This window comes from Cryptomeria japonica, chromosome 3 (genome assembly GCF_030272615.1).
Source record: "Cryptomeria japonica chromosome 3, Sugi_1.0, whole genome shotgun sequence".
Taxonomy (NCBI): Eukaryota; Viridiplantae; Streptophyta; class Pinopsida; order Cupressales; family Cupressaceae; genus Cryptomeria; species Cryptomeria japonica.
In genome coordinates, this window is record NC_081407.1 from 733,644,248 (window position 1) to 733,670,332 (window position 26,085).

The following is a 26,085-nucleotide window of genomic DNA, read 5'->3' on the forward strand; positions in this document are numbered from 1 at the left end:
TGATTTGAAGTCAGAGCCAGCTTCAATTGCACCTCAAGTCGACCAAGATAGATGGAAGGATCAAAATGAGGAAGCGTTTGGGCTCATTGGCATTTCAATGGTTATCAAACTTTATGTTCTCATTGACAATTGCATGAAAGCCTATGAAGCGTGGACAATTCTAAAATCTACTTGTGATAGTTTGAATGAACCAAGAAAGATCCAAATTTAGGATCAACTCGAAGATCTCAGGTATACGGATTTAAAAACTATGGATGATTTTTTATTAAAGTTTGATTCTGTTAATAGTTAGTTAGCTAGTTTAGAACTTAAGCTTGATGCTTCTCGTTTAATTCATATTATTCTTAGAAATTGTCTTTTTCGTCAATTTCAACAATTTATTACTAATATTCATGTTCAACTAGCTATTCCTTCTTTATCTACTCAACTTACTTATGATATTTTTTGTACTTTATTATGTTAAGAAGAAGCTAAATTACTTCAATTTGATACTCTTAAAGGTAGTGAACATGCTTTTATTTCTAAAAATAATCATCATTTCAAGTATTATAATAATAATAATAATCATTCTTCTCATCATAAGTTTAGCAATCATTCTAAATCTTATAACAATAATACTAATGGTGATCAAAAGAATAATTCATCTAGGAGATTTGATTGAACTTACTGTGGTAAAGATGGTCATTGGTCTAATACTTGTTTTAAGAAGCAAAATGGTAAAAAGCCAATCACAAAATAATCAATCAAATAACTCTAATCATTCCACTTATTCCTGTGCAATTTTTTTTAATAACAATGACAATCAATCTCATCATGTGTTTACTTGTAGTTATAATGTTTCTCAATCTCTTGAATGGGTTATTGATTCAAGTGTTTCTCAACATGTTACTTCACATAATGAAATTTTTGATTCTATGCAACTTGATAATTCTAATGTTCCTCTTCAACTTGCTAATAATCATAGTTGAAAAGTAGAGACACTTGGAGATGTAAATGTACCTAATGGTAATTTGCATGATGTTCTCTATGTTCCTGAATTGAAAACAAATTTACTTTCTATTGTTAAGCTTTGCCAAGATTACAAGATTGAAATATTATAAGGATATGTGTTATGTTATTGATCCAAAGCACAACAAAGTTATTGCTAATGCTAAGTTGGACAATGAAAATTTGTTCAAATTCTATAAGTTTTCTCCTTCAAAATATTCTTTACTTACTACCATTGATTTTAATATCAATGATAACAATATTTCTTTGATGCAAAAAGTTTGGTAGAAGGGTTGCTTAGTATTGTTCCTTTTAAAATTGTATGCATAGGATGCATGCATGGTAAGATGCATAGGAAGTCCTTTACACAAGGTTAAGCATGGAGAACAAATCATAATTTGTACCTCGTTCATAGTGACCTTTTGGGACCCATGGAAAATACCTCCATCCAAGGATCAAGGCATGAACTTACTTTTGTTGATGACTTTTCAAGAAGAACTTGGATCTATTTTATTTGAAGTAAGGTTCAAGTTCTTGATATTTTTGCTGAATTCCATAAGTTTGTTGAAAGACAATTTGGATTTAAGCTTAAAATTCTTGGAGCCGATAACGGTAAAGAATATGTGAATAATGCATTTATTGGTTATTTAAAATCTTTTGGTATTAAACATGAGTTTACTATTCCCTATACACCTCAAAAAAATGGTGTAGTGGAAAAGAAGCATAAAACCATTGTTGAAATGGCTAGGTGTTTGTTGCATGCTAAAATTATGCATTATAAATTTTGGGATGAAGCTATGGCTTGTGATACTTATCTCACTAATAGGAATCCTACCAAATCTTTAAAGGATATAACTCCTGAAGAGGCTTGGTTCGACATAAAGTCCAATCTTAAGAATTTAAGGATTTTTGGTTCAATTTCTTATGTTCATAAACCTAAACAAAAAAGAAAAAAAAATGGATTCTAAATATTCTACTTATATTTTTGTTGGTTATGATGAGATTTCTAGAGCATATAGAGTTTATAATCTTATTTCTAACAAAGTTAAAGCTGCTAGAGATGTGTACATTGCTGAAAGTGGTATTCATGATTGCTTTAAAGTGAATGATAATTAATTATCTCTAATTAAAGTAGTAGTTGTGGAGGAAAATCCTCCTTCTCTAAACCTTTCTAATGCATCTCTTCCTCAAATTGATAGTGATAGTGATGATGATCATGATACTTCTACTTATAATGATTTTTCTTCTAGTGATGATTTTATTACTTGTAAAAGAAAGCCTAAATGGTTTAAAACTTTGCTTCAAGAAAGTGATGATTATTTAGCTAGAATGGATATACTTAAGGCTATTTAAATGACAATTATTGCAATTATGTTTTTATGTCTACTATTATGAATACAAATGATCCTAAATCCTTTGAGTAAATTAAAAATCAACCTCATTGGGAGAAGGCTATGCAAGGGGAATATGATACTTTGATTGCAAATCAAACTTGGGATTTAGTTCCTTTACCTTAAGGTAAGAATCTTGTTTCTTGTAAATGGTTATATAAAACTAAGTTCAATGCTAATAATGAAGTTAGTAAGTTTAAAGTTAGATTACTTAGAGATTTTTCTCAAATAGAATGCCTTGATTATAATGAAACTTTTGCTCTTGGCACTAAAATGCCTACTATTAAACTTGTTCTTGCTTTAGTTTCTCATATGCTTTGGCCTATTCATCAAATGGATGTTAAAAGTGCTTTTCTAAATGGTGATTTGCATGAAAAAAATTATATGTTTCAACCTCTTGGTTTTGCTAAACAAGGCAATGAACATTTAGTTTGTAAGTTAAAGAAATCTATCCATTGATTGAAACAACCTCCTAGAGAATGGTATTCCAAAATCAATTATTTCTTTCTTTCTCAAGGATTTATTAGAAGCAAAAACGATCCTAACTTATATATTAAGGATAACCTTGATGATATTGTGATTAATATTCTATATGTGGACAATTTAATTCTAACCTCAAGTTCTAATAATTTGATTTTTGAAGTTAAGTCTCAACTCAATTAGAAATTTCAAATGACTGATCTAGGATTTACATTATTTTTTGGGTATGCAAATTTGGCAAACACCTAAAGGTATCTTTTTTTTAAATTTCAAAGTAAATAAGCTCAATATCTTTTAGATAAATTTAAAATGAATGATGCTAATCTTGTTTCTACTCCTTGTGAATTAGGCACTAAACTTATACTTTATATGCAAACTCCTTTTGTTGATGCTACTTTATATAGACAACTAGTTGGAAGTTTAAATTATTTCTCTTATTAGGCCCAATATTTGTTATAGTGTTGCTTTAGTTTCTATATTTATGTCTAAACTTCAATAAACTCATTTAAAAATTGCAAATTTTTTTGAGGTATATTAAAGGCACTATTAGTGTTGGTTTATTTTATGATGCAAATTGTTATTTTCTTTTAAAAGGATAAACTGAGTCAGATCTAGGGGGAGATCCCAATGATGGGAAATCTACTTGTGGATATTGTTTCTTTGTTGGTTTAGGTGAAATTTCTTGGAATAGTAAAAAACAACAATCTACTTCTCTCAGTTTCACATACGTTGAGTATAAAGCTTGTACTAATGCATCTAAAGAATCTCTTTGGTTTTGAAGATTACTTGAAGACTTGGGGCTACCTCAAAAAGATACAATGACTTTGTATTGCAACAATCAAAGTGCCATTACATTGGCAAATAATCCAATTTTCCATGCAAGGACCAATCATATTGCTCTTCAACATCACTTCATTAGGGAACAAATTGAAGAAAAAAAAGTTTCTCTTCTCTATTATAAAGGACAAGATCAAGTTGTTGATATTCTCACTAAGCTAATATGTAAAGAAAAATTCCAACTTCATTGTAATAATCTTGGTTTACAACCCATTGAAGGGCTTGATAAAAACTCTCCAAGTAAAGCTTAAAGTGGGGTGCTAGAATATTAATATTTACTTGGTAATGGTTATTTGTATTTATTTGTTTTATGTTTGCCAAGATATTCCTTTGGAATCCCCACATGCTATTTTCCTTTTGTTTCATCTCACACATGTGTGAGGATGAATCGTTTTTTAAAATTCCTTTATTAAGGAATATTAGTTTTCTCCTCATTAGGAGGATTTTGCCACATTGCACACACATAGCATGAATGGTGGCATTCATAGAGATGGGAGTTACTTTACAACTCCTCTCCTCATCTCTATTTAAGAGATCCTTCTCCTCTCATTCTTCACTTATGTCATTGTAATAAGCCCCCCCCCTCTCTCTTCTTAAGCCATTGCCATTCATTCCTAATCAATACGAGTTTTTTGTTTTTGTTTTTCCCCTTCAAAAGCTCTCGTGTCTCCTATATTATTTTGGTGATATTTCAACTCAAGTTGTTCTTCATTTTGGTAACATTTCTTCAATTAACAAACTACTTGTATTTATTTCATTTCTTCCTCTTATATTTCCTTTCAGAAACACAAAGAAATGGTGTGTGAGATAAAAAGAATTAGAAAAAAAGGAGAGTGAGAGGGGAGGGAGAGAGAGGTGGATACAAAAATAAAAAGAAAGGGATGATGGAGAGAGTAGAGAAGGGGAGGGAGAGAGACAAATATATATTCATGTATATAAAGAGATGAGAAAGGAAGAGATAGAGGGGGAGAGGGAGAGACACATAAATTGTGAGGAAGATTATAAATAGAGAGAGACAAAGGGAGAGATATATAAATAGAGGAAGAGGGATAGAGAAAGGGAGAGATAGAGAGATAAAGGGAGCCGTAGAAATACAAAAGAGAGAGACAAGGGATGTATATTTTCCTCATTGTATCAATGTGTCCCTCCCTCCCTCTCTACCTCTTTATATATATCACTAGTATATATTTATGTTTTTCTCCCTCTCCTCTACTTTCTCTTCCTCTATCTCTCTATACTCCCTATCTCTTTTCATATATCCCTTCCCCTCTCTCCTTTAATCCCTCTATTTCTCTCTATCTTCTTTCCCCCTCACCTCATGATCTCCCTCTATTCAGTCTCTTTTTAACTCTTTCATCATTTTTTTGTGTTTATCTCTTTGTCACACTTTATATCTATATCATGCCCCCTCTCCCTCTTTCCCTCTTATTCTTCCTCTATATCTCCCTCTCTTTATATTTATCAATCCTCTCTCTTTCACCCACCTCCCTCTCCTATATCTTTCTCTCTCCACCATCTCTCTCTCTCTCTCTTTATATATATACCTCTCTCTCTCTCTCTCTCTATATATATATATATATATATATGCTTCTCTCTCTAGTTAACTCTTTACATATATGTTTGAATATTTATATATTTTACATCCCTCTATTTCACACATTCCCACCCCCCCTCTCTCTTTCTCTTCATTTATCTACCCCCTCTCCTCTCTCCCTCTTTATATATCCTTATCATAGTCTCTCTCTTTATATTTTTTTATCTCTCCCTCTCCCTCTATCTCTTTATATATCTCTCTCTCACTATATATGTATCTCCCTCTATCTTTTTTATCTCTCCCTCTCATTTTCTCTCTCCATCTTTTTTTATATTTATCTATCCATTCCATCTGTATTTCATTCCCTCCCACTTTCTCTCCCTTCATCTCTCTTTGTCTAATTATCCTTTCTCTTCCTCTCCCTGCCCATCCCTCTCTTCCTCCCCTCTTTGATCTTTATATCACTTTGAATTTGGAATTGATCTTGCGAAATTGTAATTGATAGAATTAGGATGAGGGGGTTAGGCTTGCTTTTATACCTAACTATACCAAATGTGCTTGAAATTTCGAAGCAAGTCAACATGGAGAAATTTTTACTGCCTCTAAGATATGACCATTGCGTTGTCTAAATTTGGGTCCCTTTTGGGAGGACCATGGTGCCCAGGGCATTTTGGTCTTGCCAATTAGGACTGAAATTCCATCAGGGTCCCACAAAGGTGTTGAAAATATTGTTTTTGGGGTCAGTGCAAGAAGATGAGTCCACTTTTTGGCCAAAAAGTGGAAGTGTTTTCCCTGATTTTCAGATTGTCTCATTTGAGCTTAAATTTTGAAACACTTAGAGATTGAATCTTGGAAAAATTCAGGAATATAAAAGATAGGCCTCTAAGTGTAATTTCCAAACATGTAATTTATTTTAATACCCACATAATAAAAAACAACTTTTTGAATGGAGTTCTAAAAACCATGTTTTAAAAATGCATGTTTCAGGACCATACCATGCATGTGTACGACCCACACTTTTTGACACAATTAAAATTATTTTCTCAAACCGTTTTGGAAAATGGTTTGTAACACACTGAAGATTGATGAGAATATTTTTCTTTATTTTTTTTTTCTAATATATTTTTTTTAATTAATTTTTTAATGGCCGTAATTATCTTTTTAAAAATTTGACGTGTACGACCCACATAATTTGATGTAAACTTAACATTTTTTGATTTTTTTTTTAAATACAAAATAATTTTGTGTAGATTGATGACATATAATTTTTTTTCCAAAATTCTTTAAAATAAAAAAGTTATTAAATTAACAAAATTAGTTAAGATTTTAAATTTATGGACCCGATTTAGTATAAATTAAATGAAAAATAGTTAAAATAATCAATTTTTAAATAATTTTACATATTTAGAATCTAGACAGTATAATCTGAAATGGGTTTTAATTTCGTATAAAAATTCTCTGATTAGAGGCATGCAAACTATTTTAGAAGTTCATATTTGTGCTTTCATTCATGGAGATTTGAATTTGCAGGTCCATGTCTCAGGTGTGGCCATCCCAGGCCTATCCTGAGTGTAATCCCGAGCCAAGTGGTGGGTTGTGGAATCAACTTCCACAAAACGGGCCCCCGTTTTCAAGCAAGGGCGGCTTGTGGAAAAAAAAGGAAAAATGCGATTTAGAAATGGGGGACTTCCGCGAATTTGTGACTCATTACCTTGCACTTACCCTTTGTGTTTGTCTGCACAAATTCAGGGCACACAAGATTGAAATAGAAAGGTGAGGCCTAGGTAAATACAAAATTGCATAGGGATACAATTTACGACTCTGCACGAGGTCTAAAACCTTATTCACATCAACACCCTCCTTAAGTGCTACTTAGGGAGTATATTATTATTATCCAGATGATTCAAGGTGTAAGATACAAGATGCAAGATGGGTCTTAGGTACTAGGTCGACCATGTTAGGTACCCATGTACAGTGCAAAAGTAATCTCTCATAAAGAGAAAAAGGAGAAAATCCATTGGGACAAAATTTCTCGCTCAAAAAAAATATACAATCAAGGATGGCATGGAGGACTCAATGATGCACCCAAGAACTAAATCCATCATGAAAATACTCAACACAAATCCATTCAATCTCCTTGAGCCATATGAAGGATACCAAGAGATACCATGCAAACTCCCACATAATGAGATAGCTTGCTACAAAGAAGTACTAGAAGTACTTTGTGGAGTAAACTCTGGAACCCTCAATCTAAAAAATAGAGGATAAGATACATCTATGCAAATAAGCAAACAAACTAAGTTCTGTTGTGAAGGAACAATCAGAAAACTCTCAAACTGGTACAACCCTAGAATATTTGAAGCAACAATTGATTGACAAATGATATAAAATTTGAATGAAACTAAACATCAAAATGACACCTTCCCAAGTGACATGATTTCTAGGTAACACTTTAGGGTACCCGTTAGACAATAATTGATATAAAATGAACTTGAGGCTAAAACTAAAAAAAGTGCATGGATGGTTGTGTAGAGCTTATTAATACCTTTCAAACATCTAAAGAATCATGAAAATAAAAGATCATGGCAAAAAGTTATGAGCTTAACAACCAAAAAAGAAGATATGACTTTGATAGTGAAAAAATTGCACCAAATAATATAATCTCCAAAAAATACCTACAACACTCAAAACTACATTGAATTAGCTTTTCAATGATATCTCATTTAAAAAAAATAGATTTCACATGTGAAAGTTATGACCATTTTCCCAATATTTTCAAATTATTTCACAAAATGAATTTTTTTAGGTCCTAGTGGGCTAGCCCCTGGGCACCCACACAACCCTATGTTACAATGGGGCAAAAAAGAACCCCACTAGCTGTCATGTCCCCTCCTTGATCGTTATATATATCCTAAATGAAGTAATTATTATTATTAATTAATATAATAATAAGAACTAATTACTATTTGAATTTTTATTGAATATGTTACTAATATACAAATAAAAATAAATTAATATTATATTATAAACATAATTTATATATTATAAATTATAATCATAAATTTATTCTTAACCATAAACAAGTGAAACGTCCCTATCTAGATACTAGAACTCTAGAACCGAACAACTAAAGGAAAACTCCTTTATATATAATATAAGACATCAAGGAACTCATACAAAGACATAGGAAGAAGAAAACAATTACGATAGTCTCATTAAAGATGAATCTATGGTTAATAAAGATTATTATTAAATCAAATATAAATAAACTGCTGTTGTCAGAGATTGTTCCCTCACAATAGACAGTGATATTCAGTAATGTAAAAGTTGATAAAACTAATACAAATTAAATAGTTTTAACTACTGATTTTTCATCTCTTTCAACTAATAGATATTATAAGTATAACATTAAGTTTATAAAGTACCAATGATTAAGATCAAACATTGATAAAACTCACCGATTAAGAACAATGATCCATGTGTTTGCATGTAGCAGTTTAAAAGGGCATGGCAACAACTTATTATAGTAAAGATATTATAGCGATTATTTAGACAAGTCAAACATCAAGGGGCAAGCTCGATAAGTTTAATAATGGAATGGTGTGATAAAATGATTAACACACACACCCACGATTTATCAATACATGAAAGGATGCGATTATATTACAGACTTAATACTAGCCGATCTATTAAGGCAAAGACATAGCCAATGATGAGGTAATCATAATAATAGCTCTTACATCCATTGCACCCTTACCACAAGCTACTAATCGATGATCATTTGTCAGTTATTATTTAGTCATTGTTCGATCAGAGTTGATAAAATCATATTGTAAATAATTAACCAATGAAATGCTCAGTTCCCTTCATCGGTATTGTTTATTCGAACTCCCTCTTATAGGATGGTAATTATTGTTCTCTCTGATAGCGATAATGAGGTGTGGATGTTATATCTCCCTTCAGTCCATACTTGTTGGAGGTATTGGAAGGTTGTTGGTATTCTTTCTGATGTCTTATGGCAACAATCGTTTGATGATTGATCTTTCTCCCAATGAGCAATTAAGGATAGATAAGGCAACATTGAAGGGGGGGCAATAATCAACAATTGCCAAGAGACAAGAGACGTGTCTCTTAGAACATTCTATCCCACCATATATAAAGACATCCCATCCATTTGGAAAAGGGGCAGGGCAAGGTGTAAGGAACACCGTGAACAACAACAAGGAACTGCAAACCATAATTTACTACTGCAGGTGCAGATAGGTAAGGATGTCACAATGTATATATAAGGGAATATAGTCAATAAATATTCTAATATACATATTAATGAATATCAATAATGAATATTAGAATATATATATTAATGGATATTATTAATATATATATTAATGAATATTAGAATATATATATTAATGAACATTATTAATAAATGTTTAAATATATATATTAATGAATATTTTAATATATATATATATATATTAATGAATATTAATAATGAATATTTTAATATATATATTAATGAATATTAATAATGAACATTTTAATACATATGTTGAGGAATATAAGTAACGAACATTTTAATATATATGTTAACGAATGGTTCTTAGGTGTTAATGAATATGTATGAACACAAGTAATAAATACATATCAATGAATAGTAGAAATATATGTTGAACAGATCAATGTGAATATTGATTAATGAACACTTTATAAATATATGTTAGGGAATACATGTTAAATCAGGAATTTGTAAATGTGGATTATGGAATGGAAAATAGTAATCAAATGCAAAAATGTATTATAAATGTGATTACATGTTGGAGGCTATAGGGAGGGAACTCACAATCTAAGGGAGGGATTATGATAATCCCTAGGGCAGTATATATACTGAACACTGATATGCATATGTATGGCTTGGTTGATTAAACTCAACCAAGAAGAGACGGATCTGGTCGGTCCCCTCTGAGGACTTGGATGATGAAGGCATCACCCAAGGCAAGGAATAGACAAGGGTCTTCCTTGGATGGCTTGGGTGTAAGAGGTTACACCCAAGACAAGATTCAAAGTCATCTTCGATTTCCTAGAGGGCTTGGGACCAAGGGGTTCCAAGAAGGCAAGCTTCACGGCCGCCTAAGGACATACTTTCGTATGGCAATCGTATCCTTTTTACTAAATAAAATTTGTGATTATGTTAAGTAAGTATTTTAAAGTTAGATTGCAATTTAGATTACTTATATATATATGTTTGTTGTATTCTAACAATATATTTTGCAGGTTAATGATCTCTAACTAGTAGGGACATTACAGTGGTATTAGAGCCATGATCCTGCCATCCTGTAGGGTAAAGATGAATCATTGATTCATTCTAGTCAATAAGAAAAATCTGACAATGCGTGTATGCTTCGTGTTTGCAATTATCCATGTGTATGCTTCGTGTTTTTCATGTGTATGCTCCGTGTATTTGATTCATATTGGGAGATAACTCAGTTTGAGAAAATTGTCAATTGCTCGAGGACAAGCAATTCTGAGAAGGGCAGACTGTCATGTCCCCTCCTTGATCGTTATATATATCCTAAATGAAGTAATTATTATTATTATTAATTAATATAATAATAACTAATTACTATTTGAATTTTTATTGAATATGTTATTAATATTCAAATAAAAATAAATTAATATTATATTATAAACATAATTTATATATTATAAATTATAATCATAAATTTATTCTTAACCATAAACAAGTGCAACGTCCCTATCTAGATAATGAGATAGCTTGCTACAAAGAAGTACTAGAAGTACTTTGTGGAGTAAACTCTAGAACCCTCAATCTAAAAAATAGAGGATAAGATACATCTATGCAAGTAAGTAAACAAACTAAGTTCTGTTGTGAAGGAACTGTAAAGCGGAAAATTGAACCCTAGGCATTCCCCCACTCCATGGAGAGAGAAAGGAGGTCACTAGGATTGACGGTTTTCACTTAGGAGAGACTTTACATTCAAAAGAGGGGTTGAAACCCACAAGATCCAATCCCACACAATGCAAGACTGGATTCTAAATGAGTTTCAAGGGTTGAGACATCAAGGATACCCTCTTTTGTAAAGAATGTAGATAGAAAGATCGAACTAGGAATGTATGTAAAGTAAGAAAGATTCACTTGTAGATAGAGATAGGGACACGGGATGAAGCTACGGACCTGAAATTAGTAGTAAAATGTTGAGATGATGCTGTCCTGCAAATTTGAGCGAAAGTTGACGGGACGATGGTGCCCGAAGTGCACACGGTCCTCCGAAAAATCCGCGAAACGAAGGGGGATCTGTTCGTCTCTGCACAAGGATTCCAGATCTTCAATTACAGCCGCGTACCTACAACCTACACATAGAAAAGAGAGGACGATTGGGGGGTTAAGGATTAGGGGTTTGCCTTTAGGTCAAACCCCGGTTTTGGAATTAACCAAGAAATGAGAATACTGTAAATGCAAGTGTTTGTAATGTAATCAAGTACTGATACCTTGTTGCAAGAATGTTTGTATTCTTACATGCGAAGGTGTAATGATGTTGTATGTTGTATGTGATCTCCTCTTCAATGGTTGAATCCTTGTCTTGAATGCAACACCTAGCCTTGAATGGAGACTTAGAATGCTCAATTGCTTGAAGGAATGCTTGAATGCTTGAATGTTTGAATGTTTGAATATTTGAATATCGCTTCCGCGTCTTGCTCTTGCTTACTTCCTTCCTCCCTTTCTAGGAGAGGAAAAGTAGTTTATATACTTGTCAATTAGGGTTAGGAGACTGATTTTTCCAACCTTAGGCTAACCCAGGAACATTATTTTCCAAATTGCAAACTTGAAGACCCAATGCCCAACAAGAGACCGGGCCCAAAACAGGGCCAAGGACCAGGGCGCTGGGCGCCATGGTCCCACCTCCTGGGACAACAGGGTGCAAGGAGGATCAGGCCAAGGTGCAAAAAGATGCAGTTTTTGATGTCGCAAGCAGGTTTCGAGGTCTCCATTCAGGCTCAACGTTGTGCCGCCATCATGAAGACCCAAATGCAGTCGAAATTGCAAGTGTCGCAATTTTAGGACGCTACATTTAGCCCCCACTTTAGCGGGAGTATAAGCATACACCCATACTTCCGGTAAAGTACAAGGAAACAACATTGAAAGACTTTCACCATGTCAAGGAGGCAAGATACACCAAGCCCCCAGTGGACTAAGGATCTTACGACTTTGATTGACAAAGTAAAAGGGAAGATCACGAGGGAGAACCATGACTGTCAGTAGTAAGGTTCCCTCACTATGAGTCATGCAAGAAAAATACCAAAAATTTTCAAGGCAAAGCTAAGTTTGCCAAGAGATTTTCAAGTATCTTGAAGAGATATGAACGGGGTGTATGCCCCCCTACGTTAAAGTGATCGCACACGCCTCATCGGGGGTGATTGCTTTAAGGTAGTGATACATATACGAAATAAGAAGGGAAAGGAGCATGTTATCACAAGGATTTAGCCCCCAAGTGTGAGATAAGCCCAAGGATAATAGACACAAAACACAAAGCACGAGGTGACTTCACTTTCCTCGGGGTCAATATGCTATATGATAATTCATGTATATCATATGTATGTATGCATAATTGTTCTTCATTCCCCATCAAGGAAGGTCACCTAGAAGAAGGGAACACGTGTCTTTTGAGTCAACATGAGAGAGACCAAAAGAGATCTCAATGCTTTGCATCATCCTCAAGTAGACAACACTAAGGACAACAAATAGAAGAATGAGAATAACACATAGAAGAAGTAACAAAAGAGATCAAGAGAGGAGGAGAGAGTCTGCTATGCTAATGAAACTAGTCTAGCACGTCATCCACCCTCGATCTTGCTGATCAATATCTCAGGAAGGCAGGAAACACGCTAGAGGAGGAACATCCAACACAGCAGATGGAGCTATCACAAGATCCAAACAAGGGCTATGTTCATGTTCCACGCCACGTTGTTCTTGTCTAGGAGCTAGGATAAGTGCTTTAGAAAATTCGTTAGATAAATGGTTATCAACATCAACATATTCATATTCACTATCAGAAGAAAGAGGAGTAACATTTTCATCATGAATAACATTTTCATCTATATCATCATCAAGATTTATAAAAATAGGATCTTTAACTTGCACAGGATCAAAACCATCATGCGTCTTATGTTTAGGAGATTTTGGCTCAATTTTTGGCTGAGGAGAAAATGGAATAATACTAGCTGAAGGTGTTTTTGGGGATTGCAAATTTTGAGAAGCAGCTGCCTAAGCTCTAAGACGACGCTTTCGTCGGCGTTCACGTGCAGAACGAATTCGTCTAGTCTTAGTAGGAGGTTGAGAAGATTGAGAAGGAGGAATGTTCTCATCCTTATCACTTGGGTATTTAGGTTGTGGTCTCTTAGGTTGAATAATAGGAGAAGAGGAAGGTCTCTTCTCTCTATAAGAGGAAGGAGGAGGAACTGCTCCATATAAGGGAGGAATATTTGGTTTAGGAAGGAGGCCAAGTCCATCATGACGAGGAGGTATAGGTCTACCTTTAGAAAGTTTATTAGACATAGACGTAGTCACATCCATGGGGATGGGTTGGGAATCTTCTTGAGGAAAGACATTAGTTTTATCTTTCAAAGGAAGAACTTCCTTCTCAAGAATGATAGGAATATCAAGTTTGGGTGTTCTAGGTTCACTTAGAGATAGGATCATATCTTTTTTCCACTTTTGATAAGATTTGAAAAGATGATCACTCCGCGGTGGAAGAGATTGGAATTGTTTAGGCCAAAAATAATCAATAGGAATGCTAGAAGTTCTTTCAGTTGGTTTAAAGAGACTATGATTGATAGTAACAACTTCACCATTATGGGGAAATTTCAAACACTTGTGAATAGGAGAAGCAATAGCTTTCATGGAAGATAGCCAAGGATAGCCTAACTTCACATGAAATTGTTCGGATGATGGAATAATAGCAAAGTCCACATCAAGGGGTATGTTATGAACCTCAATAGGTAATGTAATATAACCAATTGCAGGAGAAGAAAATGTATCAAACAATTTCACAACCACATTTGTTTTGTCATATATCACTTGATTCAATTGCAAAGTAAAAATAAATTCTTCAGTAATGACATTAACCATACAAGAAGGATCAATAAGCACTCCACGACAAGGTGTATTTTTGACTTTTGCAACTATATATAAAGGACCATCAGGTGCCCTGATAGTTTCACTGGAATCAAATGTGATGGAAGGTTCTTTAGGGATTTTCTGCTGTTCCACAAAGTTAATCACATTCGGAGTCATAGACACAAGACTATCAGGTGAGAAAGAGGAATCATTAGTCTCAATCACATTAGAGGTATGAGAAGGTAATGGATCAGTAAAAATCTTAAGATTTTGGTTAGGAGGAGCTACAGATGTGTTGCCTTTATCATTCACACCAGAAACAGAGATAGTATTATTATCAATCAAATCTTGAATTTTACCCTTTAAAGCAAAACATTTTTCGGTATCATGCCTAGGTTGACGATGAAATTGACAAAAAGATTTGTTATCAAAATAGGGTGAATTAATATTTGCAGGATCTATTTGCTTTATAGGAGGGAGAGTAAGCACATTTTGTTCCAATAACTTATTCATAATACTATGCATTGATTCATTCAAAGGAGTAAACTTTCTCTCTTTCTTGAAAAACATAGAAATAGGAGGCACACCTGATGCTGCATTCACATTGTTGTTGATGATGTTTTCATTGAACTTAATGACCTCTCTATTCGGTTTGAACTTCCCAAATGGTTGTTGACTACTATCACCCTTATCACTCGGAGCCATAGGATTTGCTTGTTCCATTTGACTCACAGTCAGTTGATAATTGTGAAGAGTTGCGCACAACTGTTGGAAAGAAGTAAACTCAGAAAACAAAAGTTTTTCTCTAATATCTTTTTGTAAATTAGAAATAAAGATTCTTTGACTATCATTGTCAGGTACTGGAAAGGAAATTTGAGCATACAAATGCTTATATCTACTAATGAAATCAGTCACTTTTTCTTTAACACCTTGTTTACAATGCATTAAATCAATCAAAGTAACTTTAGGACTTATATTGTTTTGAAATTGTTGAATAAAAGCATTTGCAAGTTGTTCGAAAGAAGTAATAGAATAAGAAGGCAACGAGCAATACCATTGTAGAGATTTATCTCTTAATGTTCTAGTAAACAGTTTTGCAAGCAACCTTTGGTCATGAGCAAAATCGGTACATATTGTTTGAAAGGTCTTAACATGTGTTAGAGGATCCCCTTTACCATTATAAAGCTCCAACTGTGGGATTTCAACATGCTTAGGGGGAATAGCTCGAAAAATGTCAAGAGAAAGTGGGCTCGCAACGTCAAATGTGGGCACACTAAACTTAGATTGATTCATAGAGGCAATTTGCTGTTGTAAAGAAGAGACAGTTTGTGCAAGATTGTTAATGGTCGCTTCAGTCGAAGAGTTCATATTAGACTTGTTAGATTGTGATGGAGGTATTATGTTATTGAAAGAAGGTATTGATTGAGAGTAAGGTGGCAGGACACTATGATAGTTAGTCATAGGAGATGATTCGAAAAAAGGAACACTACAAGGAGGAATGGAATGGTTGAACGAATTCCCCCCTTGCGTCATGTTCATTTGTGGAGATGTAATAGGAACACTCATTGAAGGAATGAATGAGGAAGTCGGATTGAATGAAGGAAGAGGGTTGATTGAAGAAGAAGGATTGCCCCCATGACTGGTGATCATAGGTGGAATGTTTTGTATTGAAGTAGTCATTATGTTTGATGTAAAAGTAGGTATACTAGCAATAGAAGTTGTCAAAGGGGTAGAATGATTGACTTGAGTAGGAGGTTGTGTATAACCTAAAGTTTCGGCACAACTCTTCATAGGCATCACATTCGAATCCACAATGTGTGCAATACTACGCAAAATATCAATTCCATTCTTATCACTTTGAACCATACGTTTTAGACCCTTAATCAATGAAAGAGCTTCACTATCGGGGTATTCTTGAGACATCCATTGTTGAAAATCATCAACTTCATTACCCAATTTTGAAAGTTGTTCTGCAGAAACCTCATGGAGAGCTTCTTCATCATTAAGAGGATTAGAGGAATTACCCATGTCCTCGTTAAAAAGGCCATTCAAATTAGGTTCCATCTCCTCGGTAATTAAACCCTGGAAAGACTTAATTCTAAGGCTTCGTCTAACGGGAATAGTGTAAGTAGGGCTTATTGTTGTAAAACTCATGCACTAAAGAGAGAGAGAAGATTTTGAATTTATTTTCGAATTTAGAGGTAGAAAATTTCAATAAAATCAGCCAATCTCCTAGATTTAAGCTGTTAAATGCAATCAGGACAATCTCCCGAAATTTCAGAAAAAATGTCGGGGACCGTGGCGAACGTAGTGCACACGGTCCTCGCAACTTTTTTCGAAATTTTCAGAGATGAAAGTTATGATGATTTTAAAGCTAATCTGAAAAAATTGAGTGATTTTACGATCTGTAGATAGGCTAAATTAAAGTTGCAATCTCAAAATTGAACCCTACCAAGATTGTTGAAAAATGCAAAATTTGAATTTTGAAAAGGAGAGGGAAACTAAAATTTTGAATTTTAAGATTTTAGAGGGAATACTAAAAGCAATGAAAACTTTGAAATTTAAAAGTTGACTCAATTTCATGCAAAATTCAATTTTGAAAGTGGAAATCAAAGTTGCTGCAATTAAACACTTAATTTCAAAAGTCACAAACTGCAAGAATTTGAATAAAGCACTGAAACTTTGAATGAATGCCAACACACTTTTCAGATTTAGGACAGTAAGAAACACAATTTTAACACAAATTTCAATTTCAACAATTTTTGAATGATTATAATCCTTTATCCAAGCAATCACTAGACCAACTTTGACTTTAATTTTGAAAGTGTTAGAATTGATGAAATCAGCCAAGATTCTGGATTTTAGCAGAAAAATACAGTGAGATCTAGCTCCCGAAATTTCAGAAAAAATGTCGGGGACGATGGCGCTCGGGGTGCACATGGTCCTCGCAACTTTTTTCAAAATTTTCAGGGATGAGAGATATTGTGATTTTGTTGCGGAATCCAAAGTTACAGCTGATTTGGAGGTGTTTTGATCAGTGAAATCATTGGTTAAAGGTTGAATCAAGAGGGTTCTAAAAATTAGGGTTTTGACGCTTAACCACTTAATTTTCAGAATTAGAGCACAAATATGAGTTGACAATTTGCAATAGAAGGGTAGATCTGAAACAAGCATTAACAATTAAACATTTCATAAGCTCAAAAGGAAAATTTAGGGTTTTTATGCAATTAACCTCTAAAATTTGCAAAAGATCAAACATGGAAATGTAATTAAAGAAGCAAAAAATTTTCAGATCTAACCATGAATAATCAGAATTAGGATGTTCATGTCGGGTTCACCAAAATGTAAAGCAGAAAATCGAACCATAGGCGTTCCCCCACTCCATGGAGAGAGAAAGGAGGTCACTAGGATTGACGGTTTTCACTTAGGAGAGACTTTACATTCAAAAGAGGGGTTGAAACCCACAAGATCCAATCCCACACAATGCAAGACTGGATTCTAAATGAGTTTCAAGGGTTGAGACATCAAGGATACCCTCTTTTGTAAAGAATGTAGATAGAAAGATTCGCTTGTAGACAGAGATAGGGACACAGGATGAAGCTACGGACCTGAAATTAGCAGTAAAATGTCAAGACGATGCTATCCTGCAAATTTGAGCGAAAGTTGACGGGACGATGGCGCCCGAAGTGCACACGGTCCTCCGAAAAATCCGCGAAACGAAGGGGGATCTGTTCGTCTTTGCACAAGGATTCCAGATCTTCAATTACAGCCGTGTACTTGCAACCTACACACAGAAAAGAGAGGACGATTGGGGGGTTAAGGATTAGGGGTTTGCCTTTAGGTCAAACCCCGGTTTTGGAATTAACCAAGAAATGAGAATACTGTAAATGTAAGTGTTTGTAATGTAATCAAGTACTGATACCTTGTTGTAAGAATGTTTGTATTCTTACATGCGAAGGTGTAATGATGTTGTATGTTGTATGTGATCTCCTCTTCAATGGTTGAATCCTTGTCTTGAATGCAACACCTAGCCTTGAATGGAGACTTAGAATGCTCAATTGCTTGAAGGAATGCTTGAATGCTTGAATGTTTGAATGTTTGAATATTTGAATATCGCTTCCGCGTCTTGCTCTTGCTTACTTCCTTCCTCCCTTTCTAGGAGAGGAAAAGTAGTTTATATACTTGTTAATTAGGGTTAGGAGACTGATTTTTCCAGCCTTAGGCCGACCCAGGAACATTATTTTCCAAATTGCAAACTTGAAGACCCAATGCCCAACAAGAGACCGGGCCCAAAATAGGGCCAGGGACCAGGGCGCTGGGCACCATGGTCCTGAAGGACCAGGGCGCTGGGTGCCATGGTCCCACCTCCCGGGATAGCAGGGTGCAAGGAGGATCAAGCCAAGGTGCAAAAAGATGCAGTTTTTGATGTTGCAAGTAGGTTTCGAGGTCTCCATTCAGGCTCAACGTTGCGCCGCCTTCATGAAGACCCAAATGCAGTCGAAATTGCAAGTGTCGCAATTTTAGGACACTACAGGAACAATCAGAAAACTCTCAAACTGGTACAACCCTAGAATATTTGAAGCAACAATTGATTGACAAATGATATGAAATTTAAATGAAAATAAACATCAAAATGACACCTTCCCAAGTGACATGATTTCTAGGTAACACTTTAGGGTACCCGTTAGACAATAATTGATATAAAATGAACTTGAGGCTAAAACTAAAAAAGTGCATGGATGGTTGTGTAGAGCTTATTAATACCTTTCAAACATCGAAAGAATCATGAAAATAAAAGATCATAGCAAAAAGTTATGAGCTTAACAACCAAAATAGAAGATATGACTTTGATAGTGAAAAAATTGCACCAAATAATAGAATCTACAAAAAATACCCACAACACTCAAAACTTCATTGAACTAGCTTTTCAATGATATCTCATTTAAAAAAAATAGATTTCGTATGTGAAAGTTATGACCATTTTCCCAATATTTTCAAATTATTTCACAAAATGAATTTTTTTAGGTCCTAGTGGGCTAGCCCCTGGGCACCCACACAACCCTATGTTACAATGGGGCAAAAAAGAACCCCACTAGCCCACCACCAATAGACTAGTGCATGGGGGTGTGGATAGAGCTATAGGTGGTAAGAGGGTGCCAAGTCAGAGGCCGCACCACTTAAGTGTATAAATTGTTGGTTAGGAATGTGCCCGAGGTAGTAAAGGTGAGCATTGTGCTTCCTACTTAACCAAACAATGACCATGCCAAAAGTGATGCAAACAAAATAGGAATTGCAAATAATTTTTTTCTATTAAAAAGAAATATTTGAAAATGCCTTTAATACCTTTGCGTATAGTGAGTTGACCATCTGACCAACCATATAGACCTGACATTTGAAAATTCCTTTAGTACCTTTGTGTATCCAAGCTTGTGTTGCTCCCCTATGCCCTATCCACTCCCATATTGGTTATGGTTGACATTGAATCATTTATCTCTAATAAAGGCCCAAAATGCAATTTTTTCTACCTCTAGCCTTCAGTCATTAAATTGAATGGTTAAATTTCAAAGCATTAGCTCCCTATTTTAGAGGATATGATAGAGTTTTGACCTTGTGCCAAGAGATATTTTGTGGCAGCTTTCGATTCCTCAAAGGATAGGGGCACTATTCTAGAGGAAATAGTCTATACTTGGGGTTACCATTCTATATTGGTTAAGCCCTATATTACTTTAGTAAACCTTACGACTGATTCTATATCTATATTTTACCCATTTAGGTTAGATTTCCTAATCTACCTCTTTGTGATTTGGCGTAAATAAAATTTTGAGGATATTAACAATGCTATTGGTCACTTTTAAAGGTTGACTCTTCCAATTCAAAATTTTCTCACACCTCCTTCACCCAAATCTTAGTGGATATTGACCTTATAGAGGCTCTTCCTAGGGAAATTATTTTATAGGTTGTTGATCAACCTTGGACCTACACTATCAATTACGATGGTATCCTTTTTTGTTGCAAATGTTTCTTTAGCATGGGGTATTTTAATTTTGATTGCACTTGCATTATTCATAAACCAACCTCTCCTACATGATGGTGAAATTCTCTCTTTCACCATATTATAGTATTTTCCTAAGAGTTTTAATTTTGATGCATAGGGTTCAATTCATTCTAGGCATATTTTAGCAATTTTGACCAGTACTACTATTATTGTTGAGTCTATCTTAGTTCCTTTGGCTCCCTCAACTCCTAATGGCAGAGCTTCCTTTGTTTGTGACTTGGTTGCTTGACTATCTAATTTTATTTCTCTTGAGATTCCTTCATGTTGGTATATCAACTACACAGTATTACTAAGGTTCCTTGATGCTTGAATTCTCTAGCTAAGTGTTCTTCTCCCTCCTTGACACCTATGGTTGGGCTAGTTTTGGAGCTTCCCTCCCCCCTTTTCTTGCATATAAAGACTAAGTTGATATTGAATCATAGACTATTGTTCAAAGGAAGAAGAATGATCTTCCCAAATTTGTATCTCAATCCACACAAGAGGAAAGAGTGTGTTGTCTTTTATTGTGCCTAGCATATCTAGGCTCTCTCTTTTGTTTGCTCTTTACCTGATTTGTATGTTTCATCTATTTTGGAACTCAATTTGAATGCCTTGAACCAATATGATTTTATTATGTTTTTGATTAAAAAAGCAGTGTTAAGAAGGGAGTTGACCCTTTACAAAGCCAAAGGCTATCAAAATTAAAAGACCAAGTAGGGGTGCAAACCCCAAAAGGACAAAGTCGGACAAGCCAAACCAACTTGTCAAACCATCAACAACCCAACCCAAATCAAGAGGGGGGAGAAAACCCCAAATCTTGACAAAGGAGGGCTTGGGAAAGGGGGTTAGATTTTCCTTTCCGCCTACGACAAACAACCGTCTAGACAACACTATCATTAGGAACTTTCAAAGAAGAAACAAGTGGGGAAGACCCTGCAGAGTCACTACCAGACTGTTGTTGCATGGTGGCAACAAGCTGTTGCAGCGGAGCAGCAGCAAGAGAAGAATCGCCAGAAGCAGAGTGAAGGTGAGAAGCATGAGCAACAGGTGTAGGAACCAAGGGGGTGGAAGGGACTGCAACAACAGTAACCTAATTTTATTATGTTGTTCTTGTTGCTCCACTATAATATATTTTAGAGTTCATCAATACCTAATTTTTACCCTTAATAGAAAACAATGACGTTATTCTCCTTTAATCTTTCTATTATTAAACTAACTAATGTAGTTTTGTTATGCTTATTTGCTACCCTCTCCAAAGGCCGCAACGTCTTCCTGTGTTTGGAGGACAAAGCTATATAATATTTTACAAATCACCCAATCCATAAGCCTTTTCCATGTAAATTCAGGATCTCTTCTTCTGCACACTGCAGTGCGGTAATAATGTTGGAGAGATTGTTTGGGTGGAGCAAAGCCTCCAAGTGCAAGTTTCTCCTAGAAATACTTATAAAACGCCTGCAAGTATTACAAAACAAAAGGAAAATACAGATTAAACAGCTTAGAAATGATATCGTCGAGCTTCTCAAGAATGGAAGGCACAAAAGTTGCTTGAAACGTGCTAAACTCCTATACAAGGAACAAAATCTCTTGGATGGATATAATCTGATTGTAAACTTTTGTGTATGCATTATGGAACATATTTCTTACGTGCGAAGAAACAACGATCTTCCTCCCGTTTTGAATGAAGCAGTATCAAGCTTAATATTTGCTTCTGCCAGGTGTGCTGATTTGCCTGAGTTGCAGGGCTTGCGAGATCTTTTTGCGCAGAGATATGGAGTTGAATTTGTCTCTGCTGCACTGGATGGGAATTCTGATTCTTCTGTAGGCCAGCAAATTATTGGTAAATTGTCTAATAAATTGGCAACGCTTGATTTGAAGTTGAAATTGATGGAGGAAATAGCAGTCGAATTTAGCCTGCCATGGGATTCCTCAGTTACATGTGCAGACTTGGGAAGCTGAGGACAGATTGATCAGAGATTTGATAGGGCGAATATGTTTGAATCCTTGGAAGCATTGTATTAGTTCATGTGAATCTTCCGAACTTAATTCCTATAATGCTAGAGTAAAATAACAGTGTTCTGTAAAATAGTCACGTTCATCTATATATTTTACATCAGAGAACTAGGTAGTAAATCATAAACCCAATGACATCACGTACTCATAGAAAGCAGAGCCCCATATTTTTAATGGAGGATTTTTCATTTATAGGGGTATCTATTCTGTTAAATTTGGCTGGGTAGATCCCAGTTTCATTCTTGAGCATTGCACTCAGCAAGACTTGATCCTTAATAGGCTCATTAAGAATCATTCAACTTCACCAGCAAGCCAAAGGTCCATTGACAAGCAGACCCACATTTCAAGTAAGAAAAATAAATGTATTAATATAAAAAGAAAAAAAAGCTTCTGCAATTTCTCAAATTCTTTTTGTGAAATTCTTTTTTTCAAAGAGGAATAATTTCTAAGAGAGTCAAATAATTTGTGTTTAGACCCCCTTCACAAAAAATTAAACTTAAATTTATGTGGTTTTATGGTTTCTATATATGAAAAATTTAATTTATTATAAAAATAACCAAAATTTCTTTCTGCTTTTTGTTTTACTTACTCAATTTAGTCTCTTACATAAAATTTGAATGTTTAATTTTAGGGTTGAAGCTTCATTTGAATGCTACCATGGTAGCCCATTCTAATGAGACCAAGATTTATTCTTATGTTGGTATTGTGAAAATAAAGAGGATAATCAAGGCAATGATCATGATATTCATGTTTCACAAGAATATTTTACACATGATCTTTCTAGTATGGTTGATGCAAAAGATCCTCCACAAATAGCTAATGGTACTGATAAGATGTTCATCGATATCACTTTACCTTCCCTCCTAATGCCCTACCTCCTGAATTCATCCCATGTCCCAAGGTACTTGCTTCCCTTATGATGTACTATAGGCCTCCATTCCTATTTATTTTGCCAATACTCCACCCATCATATCCACTATTTCATCTTGTCTCAATCCGAATTTCAATATTTACCTATCAACCATATTTACTCCTTTACAAAGGAGTAGGTTAACACCATAAATTGAAGAATTTATAAATCAATGGTTTGTTTCACAATTAAATCTATGGAACAAGTCAATATTAGATCTTTACACTTTAGTTTAGTGACAAACTCAAGCATCCAAATAACAAGCTTCTAATTACCACTTTGACATTGGTGGTGGCATGCTAACCACTAGTTAAAAATGTGCCAAGGTAGCTTGACCTAGAATTCTTCATATAGGTCATCACCAAATAGTTGTTCTCAACATTATCAAATCTTTATACAAAAAGGTATATTTACTTTTATAAATCTTAATAATTAGTGAGAACTATCTTTGTGTCTAGCCACATGTCACTTCTTATTGTATCTTATATAACAACATGAATCTTCATAGAGGGTTTCAACAACATATTTAAATTATTAACCATATATTGTCTAATTTAAATTACGACTCCATGATTATCTCACTAGTGTATTTTACTGGATCATTGGACTTGAGTAGCAATTCTTAGCTATATTGTGGGAAGATCTCAATGCCCTTACTAGAAACTAATTTGTTGAATTGTTCACCTAAGCAATAATTATGCTTGAAAGATAAAGAAAAACATATTTAGTGTAAAACATCTACACACATATGTAATAAATCATATTCATATTAACCATTGTCATCAATTACAATATCCTATATCTATTTTATTAAATCTAAGTAAAAAGACTCAATATTAAGAACAAAATTTTGTTTTACAATTGTAAAGCAATGTTTTAAAGATAGTTTATTCATGTCACTCAAAATAAAGTTTAATCAACCACTACCATAAATGGACAAAAGTACCTATTTTCACTAGTCACAACAAATAAACAACCAATCATGTACGATGATGCATAAGGCTTTGATGCACATGTTATGGCTTGCTTATTTAGGATTCCCTTAGACAATTCATTGAATATGCAGTTGATGTGTCTACACTATTGATGCTCGTAATACCAAACAATGCCTTTAATCTCATAACTTGCCTATGGAGGTATGCTTATATTTTTGTGAAAATTTTACTTACTATTTAGAAGTTTGAGATTCGAAATTAAGGTACTTTGTTACTAGATCCTCTCCCCTAGAGAGTGGGAGCCATTTTTTTAAGAAATGAAAAGAGCACTCAGATGTACTAATTTTTAGTAGGAACACATTTTACATGTTTTATTGTAGCCAATGTTCGATACCACTCCTACATAAGATAGATAAAGACTCTAAAGGTAAAGAATCTCATTGGTTTGGGGGATATTAGTCTGATAAATATGTAATGCCACATTATTTTGTATAAAGCTATAGGTTATCATAATATTACATTGAGATGTACTAGTTGGGTAGATAGGGAAAACATGTAATTATTTTTTTTGGCATGATTGATATGCTCAAGATTATTGATATATTAATCGCACACACAAATGTAAGGCCTCATGATGGCGTGGAGGATTGTATATATCCACCTTTAACAAATAAAATGTTAGAGATCTATGTTTGTCTCATATTATGACAATGTTTATTTTTTGTTTATGCTATTATGGTATATTTGCATGCACACTTATATTGCATGTTATGATTTTAAGCATTATTTCAATGTTGCTCTTTATGAAGGTCTAGGGGAACCCATTACATATCTTAAGTAAATAATTTGTTAGATGCAAATGTGGCTATGATCAAGCTATATGTTACATAAAATAGCTATCAACTCAAGTTAGCTTAGAGTTTATGTTGGCTATACGTCTGTTTTGATTATGTTTCTCAATATCTTCCTGTAAGGTGGTGAAATAAGGTTCACTTGTTTTTGCATGCAAACTAAGAATCTTAGGCCTATTCCACTCTTACATTGTAAGGAAGATGATTCCCTAGGATCAAGATTATTCAAGCACAAAGTGGATGCAATGGTCCTTCGTGTTAGGATAACCGGTGAACAACTGAGAGGGGGGGGGGTGAATTAGTTGTGAACAAATTATATCAATTAATCCACTTAATAACCTTTAACCAGATTAAGTACCAGTAAAGCAGAAATAGATGCCGATAGGAATAGATACCGGTAAACAACACAACTTAACAATTAAACAGATAATCAATGAAAAGAAACCAAACCACATAACACCATGCTTTGTATGTGGAAAACCCAAAAAGGGAAAAACCATGGTGGGAAGCCTACCCACAACCATATGATACTTCTGCAGAAAGTATGTGATACAATGAGGGGCCTGCACATGCAGGAAGGCACACTGCCTAGAGCGCATTGCTCATGACAAAAGAGTCTCACTGACTACAGGGAGGTTATAACCACCTCAAGATAAATGGACAATAATCCAGAGTAACGAACTACCAGAGATAACATCTACCATTCCTGATTATAGTTCCGGTTAAGCTCAATACCGAAGGTCTTTAACCTCTTCCTTAATCCCAATTCGATCACCTATGATCGACCAAATCTCCTTCGCATATGATATTCCATTTAAAGACCACGACACTTATTCCCCATGATCTATAATGAGATCTTACATCATTTTATACCAACCCTAAGACCTAAACCAATTAGGTTGGCCACCTAAAATATATTACAATAAGATCATTACATAAATCCATATTACAATGATATGCCATGTCAGCTTAAGACTAAA

The 26,085-nt window shown here is 34.5% G+C and overlaps 1 protein-coding gene across 1 annotated transcript; it reads left to right on the forward strand.

Moving 5' to 3' along the window:
* Positions 1-21,779: 21,779 nt before the first annotated feature.
* LOC131074895 (vacuolar protein sorting-associated protein IST1-like) lies at positions 21,780-22,355 on the forward strand. Its single transcript, XM_058011627.2, has one exon. The coding sequence runs from the start codon at positions 21,780-21,782 to the stop codon at positions 22,353-22,355; it is 576 nt and encodes a 191-aa protein (XP_057867610.1).
* Positions 22,356-26,085: the final 3,730 nt, after the last annotated feature.

Coding starts and splice junctions, on each gene's coding strand:
- LOC131074895 (XM_058011627.2), top strand. CDS start 21,780: ATGTTGGAGAGATTGTTTGGGTGGAGCAAAGCCTCCAAGTGCAAGTTT.